Below are 19,338 nucleotides of genomic sequence, written 5' to 3'. Positions count from 1 at the left end.
CCAACAGCCAGAATGGGTAATGAGATGGGGGAGGACAAATTTCTGTTTTCCTACAAAAAGTCCCCTAACTGTGTTATTGTAAGCAATGAAATTATTACAGCACTTGGAAAAGTAGATTTCTAAAAAAAAAAAAACGACCAACAACTCATTTCCCATCAAAGACACAAAAACACATACACAGGAAGCTACATACAAGGAAACAATATGGATATAAGGAACTTGTTTATATTTCATACCACGGCGCTGCTGAATTCTTGATTCTGATTGGTCAAAAGGTTTCGAAAAGGTCAAAAGGTTTTAAATGCACGCTTTAATGTTATTTGCTTTTAGAGTCACAACTAACACAGGGTTTGTATCGCAGACAGTTCACATTAAATCACATAAAAAAAAAGAAACCATGTGTAGTTGTAGATAGTGTGACATTTTCAATAAACTATGGTTTATTTTGTATTCATGGAAGGACTCTTTAAGGTTTCAGTGCTTTATAACAGCCAGAGATGTTTCTAATGCAGTGCCATAAGGTAGGAATAAAGAGAGGAATAAAACAATTGGCTGTTGGAATTGGAAAATAATCAACATAAAACTTTGACAAAATCATTCAAAAGGGGGAAGTCGTGGCCTAATGGTTAGAGAGTCTGTCTCCTAACCCTAAGGTTGTGAGTTCGAGTCTCGGGCCGGCAATACCACGACTGAGGTGCCCTTGAGCAAGGCACCGAACCCCCCCAACTGCTTCCCGGGCACCACAGCGTAAATGGCTGCCCACTGTTCCTGCTGTGTGTGTGCACTTTGGATGGGTTAAACACAGAGAACAAATTCTGAGTATGGGTCACCGTGCTTAGTCGTATGTTACGTCAAAATGCTACTGTTGTACATTTCTGTAGGCTCTGGGAATCAATGGACTACATAAAGACTGATTTTGTCCTATTTTACAGTGAAATTCTTTTTCCACATATCAGTGTGCAGGCTTGGATTAATAGCTTGGATTCGTTTAGGCAAGAATCACGAGGGTTTTGGCACATGTTTTTTGGCACTCTTGTCTGGATTTAGAAAGGTCCAACCTGAAAGTGTGGGTTTCTAAATGAGAATTGATGACAATGGCTATAAGAATGATGACTAGATAAGTCAGGCATGTTGGCACTCTGCAAAACCCATTTGGGTGCATTCAAAACCTCTGAACTTTCCCCACTGTTTACTTCTGTACATTCAAGCCACACCCTCATCTTTGGGTTTTTGGCACGATACTTCAAGTCTGGAGCAGATTGGGTCAAACATCTTGTTCAATGGCCAGCTTGGTAGAGATTGGGGCTTGTACCTTTGTTCTTGAACCTTCTAAGTAGTAAACAAGTGGGAATGTGGTAGCTCAGTGGTTAAGGCGTTTGACTACTGATTGGAAGGTCATTGGTTTGAATCCCAGGTCCACCAAGTTGCCACTGCAGGGCCCCTGAGCAAGGCCCTTAACCCTCAATTGCTCAGGTGTATAAACTGAAATAAAAAATGTAAGTCACTCTGGATAAGAGTGTCTGCTAAATGCTGTCAATGTAAATGTATATTTAACAGTTGAGCTACCACTGCTCAAACTTCCAGCACCTGGTATATCTATTGCAATCTCCACTCCAAGTACTAACCAGCCCTGAATCGTCCGAGCTCAGACAAGATCGGGCATTCTCCGACCGGTCTGGTGTTTTTGGTTGGCCCACCTTCAGAGAGCCTGTTTTATTTTGATAATTAGCATTGAGCTCCACCTCACAATTTTGGATACGATTCCAGGTTAAACACTTTCAGCCCATTCCATGTTCCAACATAGGAAAATAAGAAATTTCAGCATGCTTTCCTAATTTGTATTAGCTAGACATTTGTCAAGCTTGTTCTCCAGACGTCCCATTTTCCAAGAGCCACCTGCTGTGATCATGTCTTGTAAGGAAATCAATAAAATGCTGATTAAGTAATTATCTCTGGCATGATGAAGGCGGCAATGGTGCTTTTCCTTCAGCTGACGATATGAAGAAAAGACTAATTCCATGCCTTCATAAAGAGGGAATGATGCTCTTAAGACTCTTAAAATATTTCAAAGTCCAAATTAGATAAGATGAGGTTTTCATGTGACTGGGTGATGTCACTCTGATTGACAGGGATGAGTGTAATGCCATCCGTTCCCACCTAGAAAGCAGAGCCAATTACACTCTCTGGACTCATGGCCATCGATGACTGTGGCATCAATATGAATTTGTATTGAATCTCTCAGTGACAGAGTGATATCTGATGGGCCATGATGGTATCATTTTATACAGACAAATTAGAAAAAAAGTCATCAACCCTGTCATGCATAAAGAAGAAAAAAGGCTGTTAAAGGGAAGCTGGTGAGAGATATATGAACACACAGAGACCATAAAGACAAGGAAAAAAGAAAAGGACCTTCGTACCTTCTCTTCACCCACCTTGTAATTTAATGAAAAGATCTCATACTCTGTTTTCTCTTAAAAAAAAAAAAAAGAAGAAGCGACACAAACCTTAATTTCAATTCCTCCAGCAAAAGATCAGGCAGATTTGCGAGCTGCCATTTTCTATCACTTACTTCCCTCTACATCTTCGACCTTGCCTTTGCATGCAGTGCCATATTGTTTTCCCGCTCTACCACTCGAGAAGACTTAGATGAAAATAAAAAGCTATTTGTTCGTGCACCACGTATATACATTGTCCTTCACCCTAATAGCAATGTGAAATAATGGAAATAACAACCTTCAGGCAAGTGGACTGATTTTTAACACCCACTCCATCTCCCAAAGGAATTCTGACCGAACCTGTTCACTCAGTTAGTTTTGTTTTGCACTAATTTCACGTTAAATTATATGGCTATGTTCCCAAAATAGAAAGAAATTAGTCATTTAAACCACCCCAGGATCGGATTCATCCTTTTTTAAGGATGAATGAATGTGTTAATAATTGTGGTATTTTTTATGTACCAAGTGTTTCTATCTGACCTTTTTTTGCAGGTTCCACTGGATCCTAATTCTTATGCACATCTCAGCCTCAGACCATCCTGCTCTCTGGAAATCTTTTTTATAATTCTCTTTATTTATCTCCAAAATGCCTACTGTCTTTATTTTGACATATGTCAGTTTGGGAGCAAAGCTGGGGTTACGTGTACATTTACAGCATTTGGCAGACACCTTTATCCAGAGTGACTTAAATTATCTCATTTTTGTACAACTGAGCGTTAAGGGCCTTGCTCAGGGGCCCAACAGTGGCAGCTTGGTGGACCTGTGCCTATCTCAGGCGTCATTGGGCATCAAGGCAGGATACACCCTGGACAGAGTGCCAACCCATCGCAGGGCACACACACACTCTCATTCACTCACGCAATCACACACAACGGACAATTTTCCAGAGATGCCAATCAACCTACCATGCATGTCTTTGGACCGGGGGAGGAAACCGGAGTACCCAGAGGAAACCCCCGATGCACAGGGAGAACATGCAAACTCCACAGAAGCGGGAATCGAACCCCGACCCTGGAGGTGTGAGGCGAACGTGCTAACCACTAAGCCACCGTGCCCACCTGTATTGGGAACATAGTGGCTTCAAATTCAATAAATGAAGATCTAGTACTTTTGTGGAGTTTGAGAATCTGGAGGTAGTTTATAGGTTCCAAAAGACTCTACAAATCATGACAGGGTTCTTGGATTGTTTCTCTGTTTTACTCTTACAAAGGGTTCTAAGAAGGTAAGGTAAGGTAAGGTAAGGTAAGGTAAACTTTTATTGTCCCCAGTAGGGAAATTTGTCTTGGGCCATCACCCATGCTGCAATCATACAGAACATACATTAGACAGATACAATTCACAGGATATTGAATACATAAAATAGCAACTATGTCCTTCCCCTATTTAACAACTTCACCGACACTGGGATAAAAGAGTTTTTAAATCTATTTAATCTGCAGCGAGGAACTCTGAACCTCCTGCCAGAAGGCAACAACTCATACTCCATATTCAAAACATGGGAAAAATCACAGACAATCCTCTCAGCGTGTCTTACAGTGGCATGTTCATACATAGTTTGCAATGGTGTCAATTCTTTGAAGAACAGGATTTCATTAAACTAACAACATTTAATTAACCAATTGATGAACCCATGAAAAACCTTCATTTCTAAAGAGTTCAAATTACTGTAATTATTTTCTTCTTAATTCCAAATACCTTCCAGAGTGTTAATTGGTACACTCATAAAATAAAGGGTTTTGTAAAGGTCATCAGCCTCCTAAAAGGGTTCAAGAGAAACACTCTGTTGTGCGGTTCTAAAAAAAGTGACAACCAAAGCACCTTTAAGAGTTCTAAATTGTTCAGGATTGTAGATTATATGAAATCTGATGTTAAACTGAACTACTGATGAACACAATGTATAATAAAACCAGTACTAAGGCTTGCCAGATTATTATGTTCTGCATACAGTTCAGTTCGTTATCTGATAGCAGCTGATATTCGTGTAACCAAATGAACAAAAAAAATGAAGAAATGCCTTAGTTCTTAGTGCAAGTCTTTGCTAAAGGATTCACCGCCTCTGGTTGTGGCTTAGATATCCCACTTTATTTCACTGAGTGCGTAATGAAGAGCCGTTAAACTGTAGAGAGAAAGCCCCAAGGAGACAAATCAAATTCCCACACTGTGCACAAAGCCGAAGCAACCTCAGATCCCCTCGTGTATGAACGGAATTCTGCAAACAGGGATTTTCCTACGGAGATTGCTCTCAGGTCTTGCCGTGACAGGGAGGTCAGAATGCTTAAAGCTGTCACAATGGATGCCGAAATACACCTGCGAGATGCTGCTCAGAAGTTGGGAGATGAATCATTTACAGGGGTTATGATTGTCAAGCTGAAATGATGCACATTTTATATTATTGTTTAGATGAAGAGCAAGGGTAGCCCTTTGCCCAGGCGATAAATCTCTATCTTTGTGAATATACGCAGTGCTGTAAATATTTGTGCGCTTCGTTGGTCTTCCGTAACATACCTCGCCTTTCCAAAAACCTTGTTTCAATCGGACGTGAGTGTGTGGTTTTCAAGGCTGACCTTGGTCATGACTCACGAGCCGTGTTTCTAAGAACCGCATGCCCGCCAGACATCTCGCATACACACACACACACACGCACACTTTGTCAATGCTTTATGGCACAACAGCTGTCGCATCTCTCCCCCTCAGAGTTTGTTTGCATCTAAAGGCTTCCTGTCAGAACGCATTTCCAATAGCACAAACAGAAGGAACACAACTCCAGGGTACACGGGAAAAAAACCCCCCAAAACTATAACAACTGCTGATTCACTTGCTTTTTTTAAACACCAAACTCACTAGTGCACCAGTTCATTTTGCACAGTTGTCAAGCAAAACGAGCAGAATGGCGCAGAAAGGGGCGCAATCCCTTTTTGCGTGCCCTCTATTCGTCCTTCACGGCGCAAAATCTATGCGCAATCCCGCTTGTATTTGCGCGCTGTGCTGCGCTCTGGTGTGCTGTGTTGTGTTGTGCTGCGTTGTAATGTGGCGTGCGTAGTGATGCACTGATGCCCGTTCCAGGCTCACGCGCCAGGTCGCACGGGTTTGTCCGCTAACTCACGCGCAGACGTAGCCTACATGAAGCGCGTGCGAAAGCGCGTTTGCGATTCTGCTCACGTTCATAGCGCGAGGATTAAAATTCGGTGAGTCACAGCGTTCAACGTTTTCTCCAGCGTGAAGGAGAAACAAATCAATGTGAGGAGGGAAAAACAAACCCGGTTTATCTGATGGTGCGGAGATTTCTTTTTCTTTCTGTACAGAATAAAATACTACATAGTATAGAATTGTGCCATGCGTATGCACCATGCCAATGCCAATGCCAATATTTAGTGCGCTTGCATGAACCTTAGCATATTAATAAGAAGTGGGAAAGGTGCACGAGCTTTCAAATCCTGGGATAATTTATTGTTTTTGTATTTTGCTGTGCGCAAAAGCGATGGATGTCCTATAGGTTTGCGGTCCACTTTTACCAGCATCGACCTCTTGTCACCTGTAGGAACGCACACTTGGCACAGAACAAGAAGCTCGTAGTGAACACAACTTTATGATGAAGCTGCATCAAAAGCGCGCGCACTGCTTCTCATCATGCAGCTTAAAAAAAATTAATGCATGTCTCTAGAATATAGATTTGGGGGAATATTTTGTTGCAGTGGAGCAAATGTCCCTGACCCTGTTGTTTTGCCTGGCTTGCAGCAACATGTGGGAAAAATGTTGCGCGAGCTCAAAAGGACGTACCGTGCATTAAATGATCATTAAAGCGCACACATGCGTACACAATAAAATATATGAAATATGATTAAATCTGGGGTTTTTGGTTCTGAGATGTTCAGATTTGGCATGCACTCAGGTGTTGGTGGCAGAATGTGAACGGTGCACTCACCACGGCGGGGTCATCCCCGTTCCCACGGAGGCTCGCGTCCTCCAGAAAAATCAGATCAGATGCCGTGGTCGCAGTCCACGTCACGACATATGTACCACAGGATCACGTAGAGGATAAGCAAGATGGCGAAGATGAACAAGGCAACCAAGATAGCTTTGGTCACCGGTGAGATTAAGGACTGCATGTCAGCGGCGCGGACGCGAGCCGTTCACGAGAACCGGACGCACGCGAACCGCCGCCGCCGCCGCCGAGACGCTCGGAGCCAATCCGCGGCGTCCGCATGGGCACGCGCCGAGACGCGTTGTGATCTGCTCGTACTGCAGAGAAACAGGCAACGCGCGCGCGTCAGGAAAGAAAAGCGAGAGGAAAAAAAAAAACCCAGAAATTCGTCCGCGCTCTTGCGCGTCGTCAAGGCTCGAGGTGACCTATAGGCTCATGAAGCTCATTCCGGTCAACAAAAACAAAACAAAACACGTGCGTTTTGATGTTGAGGAAATAGAACTGTCCAAATATCCGAAGTCAGACCCAGCGAAAGATCTTTTTTTTTTTTCCTCTAAGAACTTTCTTTAATCAACTCTTCAGTTCTCAGCGCACAATGTTGTAGAAATGTTCTTTAGATCCTCGCCAACGGACAGTCCATGGATTGCTGTATTGGCTTGTAGATGATTAAGTGATTGAGGAGATTGCACCCATGCAAGGTCACAGAGAGATAGAGAGAGAGAGAGAGAGAGAGAGAGAGGGGGCAACTAGAAAGAGACACAGAGAGAGAGACAGACAGACAGAGAGAGAGGGAAAGTGAGAGAGTGAGTGAGAGAGGGAGAAGGGGGGGCAGAGAGAGTGAGAGTGAGAGAGAGAGAGAGACAGACAGACAGACAGAGAGGGGGAGTGAGAGACAGAGAGAGGGAGAAAGGGGGGGCAGAGAGAGACAGAGAGAGAGAGTGTGAGAGAGAGAGAGAGAGAGGTGATGCTCAACACAAATTTCTGGATCTGGCTCAGTTCTGTTCTGTGTGTTTGCTTTACCCAAACACTAGGGGTCAGAAGAATCCGGAGTAATCAACAGGTCTTTGTGTAATTACACACAGTACAGTGGTGCTAATGTGTTAAAATCAGACCCAGGTCTCTAAATTAACACTCTTAATATTACATACTACTACTATTACCAGATTCATACCTAATTATGATCCGAATCAGGAATCAGGCCAAAACACTGAATCTGAACACTTCTGTTGAAATACTGAGACTGGATCATTCCAACTATACAGTTGTCCAGTTAAGCGTTTACAAAAACAGCTTCCCTGTATTAGGAACAGAAGTACAGCTCTCACTGCTGTGTCCAAACTTTGTATGTACGCTTCTTTTTCCAATCATATGCATTACATTTATTTAGTGTCACTGATTCAGTGTAAAACTGCCCATTACTGCAGCACGATCTGAGTGATAAATGAAGCTACATAAGACGGATTTCTAGGTTCTGTAAACCAGAGTGAGACGGCGTAGGTCACATAATCTAGAACGTGATACCTGGGACAGAATGAAAAGCAGAGATAAAGATAATGGTGGAGAAGTTGATTGTATGAAAGGGCGCTCTGTTGTAATATAGCTGAGTCTGGAGACAGTGATATTCAAACTAACAGAAAAATAAGCAGATTTCTAACTATAATATATTGAAGTCTGTGGTAAGTTTTAATCATCAGTATTATGTCAGGAATGTAATAACATGCCGAATCAGTGTGACAAAATTCCCACCGATTAACTGTATTAACCAAAAACAGCTGCTGATGTCACAAAAGTAAAAGCCACTAAATTACAAAAGGTTTAGCATTTTGGTTTTGTTTGAGTTTAAAGCTGTTTTAAGGTGTTTAAAGACACAACTACACTGTGTTGTAGTTGTGTATTTAAACACTTCTGTGACACACACACACACACACACACACACACACAAAATACAAATATATTTGTCATGTGATCAGGTATTAACATGTGGAAGTACAGACACAATGTTATAAAGAACATTGTAACACTCATTCATTCATTTTCTACCGCTTATCCAAACTACCTCGGGTCACGGGCGTCATTGGGCATCAAGGCAGGATACACCCTGGACGAAGTGCCAACCCATCGCAGGGCACACACACTCTCATTCACTCACGCAATCACACACTACAGACAATTTTCCAGCGATGCCGATCAACCTACCTTTGGACCGGGGGAGGAAACTGGAGTACCCGGAGGAAACCCCTGAGGCACGGGGAGAACATGCAAACTCCACACACACAAGGTGGAGGCGGGAATCGAACCCTGACCCTGGAGGTGTGAGGCAAACGTGCTAACCACTAACGTGCTAACCACGTGCTGCCAATCCACAACTCTCTTTTTTAAATAGTTTAAAAGTTAATAACATAACGTATTATTAGATTTGGATTATTCAGCATGCCCACCATGCACGTTTCTGTCCATCATATGTTTCCATAGCAACGATAAGGTAATCATTATAGTAATAAAGTAACGATTTTGACCAATCAGAATTGAGAAATCAAAAACATGGTAATAAAAAGTATATTCAGCTACAGTTACAGTTAGACTCTGCTATACTAAAAATATGTGAACTCCATGTGATCTTTTACATCAATACAACATTTGTCAGACTGTATATTTATAATCACACCCTCCAGTGTCACCCATATGAGGATGAGGTTCCGCTTTGAGTCTGGTTCCTGTCAAGGTTTCTTCCTTTACCGTCTAAGGGTAAGGTTTTCCTCACCACAGTCACCTGAGTCACCTCAGACTTGCTCATAGAGGATAAATACAAACACATTGTGAATTAAATCTATCTAATATTAATCTTGAATTTTGTATTCTATTAATCTTTATATTATTCTTTATAGTAACCTTTTTTTCTGTGTTTATGTTCTGTAAAGCTGCTTTGAGACGATGTCAATTGTAAAAAGCGCTAAACAAATAAACTTGAATTGAATTGAATTGAAAAATTCAGATGGTTATGTGTTGTATACTTTAATGTTAGTTAAAAGGTGCGCTATCTTTTGTTTCACACACTTTCAAACCATTTCGCACCTGTTTGAGGACATCCAGAATGAGCTCCTGGAAGACTTCGGAGATGCCCATGCTGGTGGTGATGCCCTTGGTGAAGGTGCCCATACCCACCAGCTCGATCAACTCCCACGCGCTCAGACAATTCTGCTTCAAACTTAGCTGGGCCTTATAGTCCTCAAAATGGCCCTCGTTCCAGTTCCCACTCACGGCCTCCATCAGCTTCCGCAGGAAATACTCGATCTCAGGTGAGAACAACACACCAGTTGACTCTCGGAATTCAGTCAAATTAATGTGTAGGGTTCTGTTACTTTCCTTAATGATGTCTCATTTAGAAAGAAAAAATTCTAAAATACAAAAAAAAAAAAAAAAAAAAAAATTAGATTAATAAGATTTACAGTGGTAACTGATGGGTCACAACAAAAACACAACCTGTCAAAATGCTTATGGACATCTAATAGGAAAATAATCAGCAATGTTGTGATGCGATGTGGCTTAACTACTGACTTAACTACTGACTTAACTACTGACTAACCCTGAGAATGTGTGATTATTTCCCTGTAGCAGAACATTCTGAAGACTCGTATTACACCTAATCATTGCCAATCATTTTAATGTTTAATTTATTTAAGAACTCCTCATGATTTTGCTCTATTTTTAGTCTTGTTTAATATCACCAAATGTATTAAATAGCAACTGAACGCAAAATGTTTAGCCTGCAGATGATCGACATTATACTGAATAAGTGTGAAAAAGTCGTCTTGTCGAATTCAAGTCGTTTACGTCAAAAGAAACAAAGCTTAAAACAGAGCAAAAGTCGAACTCAAACATGCCTAAAATCCTTTCAGTGAAGTAACTTAAAACTAAAAATACCTGCATATGAGGAAAAAAAGTGTTTCACACATGAGTAAGCAAAGGAAAAAGAGTTAAAACCGTGTGAACGTTCCTATCTTGTGATTAGTCAGTGGCCTGTTTAATGATTTAGCGGTCAAAAATAACCTGAACATCTTAATACTGAACACTTCTGGACATGAAAAGATTTCTTACGTACATTTAAAACTCCTTCACAAGGAACGTACTGTATTTGGCCAGTGATCCATGTGTAATCCAGGGGTGCAAAGCTCTTATCCCGAAAGGGAAGGTACAGTATGGGGGCAGGTTTTCACCCGAGTCAACTCAAGAGTCAAGAAGCTTTTATTGTCATTTCAACCATATATAGCTGATGCAGTACACAGTGAGACAAAGTTTTTCCAGGATCATGGTGCTACATAGAACAAAGACAGAGCTATAAGGACTTAAGTAAGTTAGTCCTAAATACATAAAGACCATCTGTGCAACAGAAAGTGCAGGACAAAAGACAGTGCAAACAAACAATACAAGACAATACACAAAAGACAATACACAAAAACAGCACAGACCAGTGTAAATACTGTATGTTCAATCAATATCATGTGTGCAGAAATACAGGAATGAACACAGTATTATAGCTGCAGTTACACGAGGCATTGTAAAGTATTGTGCAAAACAGCAATCAACTGAAATGTGAGACAGCATGTGCAAAGAGCAAAAACAGTGTACAAAACAGCATATAAACAGTTTGATATGACGGTGCTGTAGACATGGATGTAAATTGGTAGAGGGTGTATTTGGTGTGGGTCATTTCTAACTGAAACCAAGCTCAACTGATTGAACAGGGTTAAGATATGACTTGGTTTTGCGTGATTGGACTAAAAACATGCACTCACACTGACCCTTTGTAAAAAAAGATTGGACACCCTGGTCTAATTTAACGCTACGACTAGAACGACTACTAATAATACACAGATTTAAAAATGGGTATTAAGTAATAAAGAAAATGTAAGGAGGCGTTTATTTAACCTTCCTTATATTGAAGGATTCTCCACTGTCAGTGCTTTGTAACTGAAACTTTTTCTACTACAGGTTCTTTTTGGTTTCTCAGTAACATGACATGATTTCTACACTATTTCTACACTAATTTCTACATGATTTCTACACTCAGTTCTACATTATTTCTATCTTCAATTCCAAGCATACAATCGTAACATAAACTAACACTAACAAAATGAAATTCTATTTTGAATTTGCACCAGATGTTTGTTGTCTATTTGGATCAGCAAAATAATAAAACATTGACAAATGCACATGAAATGAGTAAAACACACATATCTAAGGAGCCAGTGAAGGAGTTGTTTAGATGAATCCCAAAGGACTCGATTCACTACGAACGCCTGCTTATAACATGAAGTTTGATCATACTATATATATATATATATATATATATATATATATATATATATACGCCTTAATATACCTTGTATTTAATCATGAAATGGAGGACAGATCTTATTAATCTAAACAAAAAACTTTTACACGGCACACCCAAACAAGCCTTAGGGCGTTCTGCTACGGACAGCCATACGCTCCAAAAACGCCTGAGTTCAAATCTTTATTTGTCAACACATTATTTAAGATTTGGCCACAGGACCATTTCAGATTGTAGATGTTTTTTTTTTCAGATCCCAAGCTCCATTTCCCACACAGATTTAGTATCAGCAATATGACTATCGCCGAGAACAAATACAAAAACAAATAAATTCAATCACGTTTTTAATACAGTCTAATGCTAATGCAATAACACACTTAATCAGTACACACACACATACACACACACACATACACACACACACAAACAAATATTTTACTTAAAAAAATGTGCTGACCGTGTTATGAACAAACCCATTAATATTAGCCTACATGCTATTACGTGTGCTGAATATACAAACACTCTTTCCTGGATTAGCTGCTTCAGTTGTTACCTATTTTGATGTTTTAATCCTTGCCTCTGATAAACCTATTATTTGTGTCAAAGTATTTAAATTATAAATTGAAAAAATGATTTGATGTCCTATATTGGATTTCTGTGTCAGCAGCCTTTCTGCCATAAAGGCATGAACGTCGGGTTTTTGCAAAAAAAAAAAAAATGTACAGTGAAGTGTGAATGGACTTCTATATATCCCTGATTATATATTTATTATAATCCATATCCATAATTATATATTTATAATTAAAATGTACTTTTGGTGATATTCAACTAATGAGCTTCAACGATGCCTGAAACATTTACGACTGAAATCACTGTTAGCAACAAGCTAGCTGGCTAACATTAGTGATAACTTTAATGTTGATGATTGCCTTCACAAAACAGTGATTAATATGCACAGTGTTATAGATTTAAACAAGTATTGTGTCTGTATATTAGGAATCTAAAGGAAATATTTCATAAATATAAATATTATAAACTTAAATTTAGAGAAAAAAAAAACTTTACACTGTTTACAGAGTGAGCAGCCATATTGATTTGATATTAATAAGGTAAGGTACTTTATTGTCGTTGTATAGGCTACAGTACAACCAAATTCAGTTGGCAATTCTCAGACAGCAACAAGGACATCTAAACGACGAATTAAGTTAGAAATAAAAAAGACGATTAAGAATAAATGGAGTACACTGTAAAAAAAAACAAAAAAAAACAAAACATGATTTCAAGTAAGGGTAACGACTTGGTTATTTGAATGCATGCATTATTGAGTTAGGTATATTGCACATAGTACAGTACACAAAGTAAAGTGTCTTAGAGAGTAGTAGCTAATGTCTAATGTTTACAGTGGCTTTTTCCCAGTTGTAGATTTATGAGTTGTAACCTCTCATTGGTTTTGACTCTTATGGCTTTCCACATTTCCCTGCGTTTACACTAGTCGTTGCTCCAGTAGGGCGGCTCTTTTTAACTCGACACACCCATTTAGAAAGAATTGACTCTTTTCGCATGTGGATTCGACTCCAACAGCTCGGACGGATCCAGAACACAGTGTCCAGTGTTCAATTGCAGAGAAAACAGAAATGACTTACTATCTGTGGATTGTACTTTTTGGAGCTCTCCTGATAACTAAAGCACAGGGTAGGTGTTATTTACAAACTTCTGAACTACATCTTTTTTTGCTGTAGATACTTTAAAAAGTATCTAAAGAGTCGAATCTTTAAAAAGTATCTATAAAAAAGTATCTACTCTAAAACGTTGGTTGCCTTTAACCAGGTTCGAACCTGCACACTGTAGTTTAAATAGAATTATGACATTAGGTCTGTTTATGTTTACTGTGCCATGTAGTGAACTCCACTGGGGTGGTTCAGGTTTAGCTACAGCGTTTGCAAATGCAAGTGCAAATGTTTGTACACCCTTAGCACTCATATTGCAGACTTTAAGAGTGATGTTTCATGGATGATCTTTCTGTCCCAAAGATGAGTTTATTTGTTTCTTCTTTGTAAATACTTTTTAACCACATAAATGCACCACCAGGATCCACTTGTGTAACTTCGATTGTGTGTGTGTGTGTGTGTGTGTGTTTGTTTGTGTGTGTGTGTCTAAAAGGTTGGTGATTGTGTGTGTGTGCGTGTGTAAAAGGTTGGTGTTTGTGTGTGTGTGTGTGTGTGTGTGTGTGTCTAAAAGGTTGGTGATTTTGTGTGTGTGTGTGTGTGAGTGTCTAAAAGGTTGGTGATTGTGTGTGTGAGAGTGTCTAAAAGGTTGGTGATTTTGTGTGTGTGTGTGTGTGTGTGTGAGTGTCTAAAAGGTTGGTGATTGTGTGTGTGTGTGTGTCTAAAAGGTTGGTGATTGTGTGTATGTGTGTGTGTGTGTAAAAGGTTGGTGTTGGTGTGTATGTGTGTGTGAGTGAGTGAGTGCATGTGTGCATGTGTCTAAAAGGTTGGTGATTGTATGTGTGTGTGTGTGTGTGTGTGTGTGTCTTAAAGGTTGGTGATTGTGTGTGTGTGTGTGTGTCTTAAAGGTTGGTGATTGTGTGTGTGTCTAAAAGTGTGGTGTGTGTGAGTGAATGCATGTGTGCATGTGTCTAAAGGTTGGTGATTGTGTGTGTTTGTGTGTCTGTCTGTCCAAAAGGTTGGTGATTGTGTGTGTGTGTGTGTGTGTGTGTGTGTGTGTAACTTCTAAGGCTACTTGTTACACTCTAGCCTAAAATCATTTTCAAAAGCATTTTTTTTTCTAATAATGTATATAGTGGTTTTGGAGAACCAAAACTAGCAAGAATGCTTGTAAAGTGAGATGAGCTTTTTATTTAAAACACAGTGTCAACTTGTTCACAAGTTCTTTATCCAAAATGTGCCACACCTTAAGAAGAAAAGTCTAAAACCGGTTAGGTTTATTAATAATTCTATATAGTTTAGTGGCTTAGTATGTTTGTCTTGCACATCTGGCGATGGAAGCTCAGTTCCTCATGCTTCATGGGTTTTCTCGATGTATTTCGTTTTCTTCCACCGGACCAAAAACATTTGTTATAGGATGATTGCCACCTTTAAGCTCTCCATAGTGTGTGCAGTTGTGTTTATACTGCATCCAGGGTGTCTCCTGAATCCTGTGGGATGGACTCCAGGATCCCTGTGACCCTATTTAGGAAAAACAGTTCAGGAAAATGAATGGATGAATGGATAGTTATGTGCTGAGTAGAAGCCCATAGGCAAGCCTGGCATATTTGTCAAACTTCAAGCGTTTTCCTTTAGTGAGTCACCTGAGTTATAATCTGGTCTGTGTAAAGCATGGAAAAAAAAGGCAGCATGTCGATTGTGATCGTAATTCGATCTAATTTGAGTAAATGTAAAAAAGTGTGTCATAAGTTTAAAGACTAGGACTAATGTGATGATGTCATATTGATATGGAAACTGTGTTATAATAACATCATAATATGAACAGTGAAATAATAAGAAACAGCACAATTATATTATAACTGATTTCTTACTCATTTGTAAAAAGTAGCTAATTTTATTAAAAATGTCATTTTAATTTTTATTTACGTTTTTTTCTTTGTGTTTTATGACGTGCATTTACGATAAAAATTGGATATTTCCATTTGCAAAAACGTTATCGTGTATTTTTCATCTCCTGCTTTTCTGCTCATCGTAGTCGTAAAGATAGTTAAATGAGTTACAACATACTTCCTATCAGCTAGAAAATAGCAGCCTGGCCATTCCTATCCAATCCCAGATGTTTTACAGACTTTTGTGTGTCAAAATCCGAGATCAGCAATTTCTGAAATACACAAACCACATACTATGTTGGTTGGAAAATTGCAGGTATGCAAGTGTTCCTGTGAATGTATATTGTGTAGTGTGAAGATGACCTCAAGTATTGTGATATCGTATTTTTATGTCACACACCTTTACTAAATGACTTATGTTTTGAGAAAAACATTTTCTGTAAGGACACAAACTGCATGTACAGTCCTTGTAAATAAGCCTGTATTGTGATTGGGGGAAGTTGTAGCCTAGAGTTTAAGGTGGTGTACTAAAGTTTGGAAGGTTATGAGTTTGAACTTCTGGACCCCTGAGCAAGGCTCTTAACCTCGATCGCTCAGTTGTACACAATAGAAGTTGCCCTGGATAAGTCGTTAGAAGAAAAATAAAAAATAAAAAATAGTGGACTCGTCGATTAGTCATCTTTTCCTTTGTTAAAGCAAAAACAGATGAGTGCCCTACACTTCATGAGTCGAGTGAATCACTGCAGTGAATCACATTCTATTAAAAAGGAAAGGGGAAAAAAATCACAATGTGCAATTAACTCTAGTCTGAAATATTGCAATTTACACATTGCATTTTTAAAAAAAAATAATCTCCCCTACTTTTTATTTTTACTACTTTAACTAGTCGATATCTAAATATTGATTGACTAGTTTATGCCTTTGATGATTAAGTATCTTGGGGTCTTGTTCACGAGTGAGGGAAGGATGGAGCGGGAGATCGACAGGCGGATCGGTGTATCTTCTGCAGTGATGCGGTCGATATACCGGTCTGTTGTGGTGAAGAAAGAGCTGAGCCGCAAGGCGAAGCTCTCTATTTACCAGTCGATCTACGTTCCTACCCTTACCTATGGTCATGAGCTTTGGGTCATGACCGAAAGGACAAGATCCCGGATACAGGCGGCCGAAATGAGTTTCCTCCGCAGGGTGGCTGGGCGCTCCCTTAGAGATAGGGTGAGGAGCTCGGTCACTCGGGAGGAGCTCAGAGTAGAGCCGCTGCTCCTCCACATCGAGAGGAGTCAGCTGAGGTGGCTCGGGCATCTGTTCCGGATGCCTCCTGGACGCCTCCCTGGGGAGGTGTTCCGGGCATGTCCAACCGGGAGGAGGCCCCGGGGAAGACCTAGGACACGCTGGAGGGACTATGTCTCTCGGCTGGCCTGGGAACGCCTCGGTATCCCCCCGGAGGAGCTGGAGGAAGTGTCTGGGGAGAGGGAAGTCTGGGTGTCCCTGCTCAGACTGCTGCCCCCGCGACCCGGTCCCGGATAAGCGGTAGAAGATGGATGGATGGATGGATGGATAGTTTATGCCTATAAGCTAGGCCTATATATTAAAGGAAAGTTGACAATGTTTGATAAAGTTTATTAGTGTGTAGAGTTGAATAATTTCTTCAAGCCTTTCTTCTGTTCCTGTAAACGTCCTGTTCTAATTTTATAATAACAGTCCAATTTATTATTATTTATTATTATCAATAAACATAAAAGTTTATTGAAGTTTATCGAAAGTTAAAGTAAATATATGAGTGATACGCAGTATTCTACATTAATGCCCTTGCGTGACTCAAAGCCGTGTACTTCCTGTAATGCTGTGGTTGCAACTAGCAACCAAACCGCAAGCACAAGGATATGAGTTGTTCATTTTTATAAAAATGCCATGAATCAAATTCTCCTTTTAATCTCTTGGCAGTCTGTGTAGGTTTTGCAATGCTTTTTACTTTACTTGCAGAAGGCCCAAGTCAAGATCTCTTAGATTTTTGTGTCATAAATGTCATTTTTAAACTATCAACAACGTCCAGGATGTAGAATTACCTCGCAGGCTACGTTTACGTTTATTTATTTTGACAAGCGCTTTTATCCAAAGTGAATTCCATGCGAAGCACAATTCAATCGAAGGAACGCTGTCACTAATGATAAACGTTAGCACTCAGTTGTTAGCCTCATATTGAAGAGTGGAAGTGAAATTGACTAGACGTTTCCTACTCAGGAGGAAAATAGACAGAAATGTTATCTGTCTGTGGTAAATCCTACCACATTCCTAGCAAGGAATCCATTTATCATTTAGCAATTGTCTGCTTAGTGGATCTTAAACCATTAGCTATTGTAATTGAGTATTCAGTGTTCAGTGAAATGTAATAAATCCTTATAGTGTGTGAAATTTCCCCAAGTTCAGGCTCAATGACAGAGTACAACCAAACAACGCTAATAGCTAATATTCAGTAAAACCTAGCTTCACGTAATGCTACCCGACTTTCATTCATTCTTCGCATTGTTGAGTTAAAATCCACATTTTCTCTACTTCCTCTGTGCCATTCAGCAGATGGAGCCTCACCCTGTCCTAAAAACCTTTCTTTAGTTTCAGTAGTGAGTCAACGTTAATCACCATGGGGTACAGACAAACAATAACAACTGGCAAACATCACCATGGCAACCTGTTTATACAGGATACACAGTGAGCGTAGGTTTTAGGTTTCACGCATGATTCACTCAGATGCTTGCAACCATGTGGAGTATCATCATACAGTATCAGACGTGTTTAGACCTACACGTTAATGCAGGTCTATGTAAAAATGTGTTGCGAATTTTAAATATTTTTATTTATTTTGGAAATTATTTCTAATGTCTTACTGTTTTTTTTGGAAGGTTTTTGTACAGGTATGAAAATTTCAAGGAACAAAATGTAATAAACTTTAAAAATATTAACAAACTTTTTAGACGCTCATATTCTTTTTGTCCTGAAAAAGCGTAGGCGTGTTTTAAATATTTTGGTGTCGGTTGTATAGGCTTAAGTTTTTAAATCTGTACAAATCTGCACAGACTCCATACAGCAGCATATATCCCTTTTTTTTCTTTTCTTTATACAGTTAATGACCTTTAAAACTGGAACATTATATTTCAATACAAATTGATGATAGAAAGTCTGGAAAGCAAAAAAAAATTATTCAAAGAAAGGGCACAGTCACGATAAAAGTTTAAGGTATTCATTTAAATAGGGCAACCGGTGCATACAGTAGGATGTGGTTTTAACTTTGTTGGTGGTATATAATCACGCAAGGTTTTTACCAAGAATGTGATGACCTTTAAAATAGAGTTTACTGTGAGATTCATACGACAAGATGCTTGAGCAAATAGTCGGTTTGTTTTTGTAAGTAAAATTATAGTGGCTATTGTTACTTGTTAGTCTTCTTAGCATATTTATACAAGTGGATCAGCCCAATCCTTTGACACCTGACTGGCCCTTGTCTAAATATGGGCTCAGTATTGACAAAGGAATGACATAAGAATGCCATTATTATGTTACATGTCTGTCATAGGGTTGCGACAGATGAAACAGGTCTTGCTGTAGAAAAATAAATCATAATTGTGTTATGTGTCAATCATCGGTTTCGGTTCTTAACTAGATTTCATCTTATTTTATACATCTGAGCTGTCGAGGGTTAAGCGCCTTGCTCAGGGGCTCAGGGGTAGCAGCTTGGCAGTAGATTTGAACATGTGAGGGTCTGATCCATAGTCCAACATCATAACCAATATATGATTTTGCGGACTTTTCTTTACTTTACCTATAGAACCATAACTGTGTCATATGTCTATCACGATCTGTGCAGATTAATAACAGAAAATATCAGTCCCTCCTTTACTTTACGTACAGAGAAATATCAATATTTTTCCTTTTATCTATCATAGAGTGTGAAGATTGTAGAAACAGGATTATTTCTTTCACATATTGAAATAAATGCCAGGATCGTCTGTGTGAGTATCTTTAAAACAGGAGAACCTGCTTT

At 39.5% G+C, this 19,338-nt stretch overlaps 1 protein-coding gene across 4 annotated transcripts in view; it reads left to right on the top strand.

The window, feature by feature from the left end:
• Positions 1-13,272: 13,272 nt before the first annotated feature.
• cd99 (CD99 molecule) overlaps positions 13,273-19,338 on the top strand; it is a 29,276-nt gene continuing 23,210 nt past the window's right edge. For 2 of the 4 annotated variants that reach the window (XM_060860191.1, XM_060860194.1), the window contains exon 1: positions 13,273-13,444. In XM_060860191.1, coding sequence (XP_060716174.1) covers positions 13,387-13,444 — 58 coding nt within the window. In that variant the 5' untranslated portion in view covers positions 13,273-13,386. The remainder of the gene's footprint in view (positions 13,445-19,338) is intronic. The other 2 variants (XM_060860192.1, XM_060860193.1) reach the window with 1 other exon arrangement.

This window comes from Tachysurus vachellii, chromosome 24, assembly GCF_030014155.1.
Source record: "Tachysurus vachellii isolate PV-2020 chromosome 24, HZAU_Pvac_v1, whole genome shotgun sequence".
In the NCBI taxonomy this organism is placed as follows: domain Eukaryota; kingdom Metazoa; phylum Chordata; class Actinopteri; order Siluriformes; family Bagridae; genus Tachysurus; species Tachysurus vachellii.
Note: the sequence above shows the minus strand (reverse complement) of the source record. Positions and strands in the feature narration are given on the sequence as shown.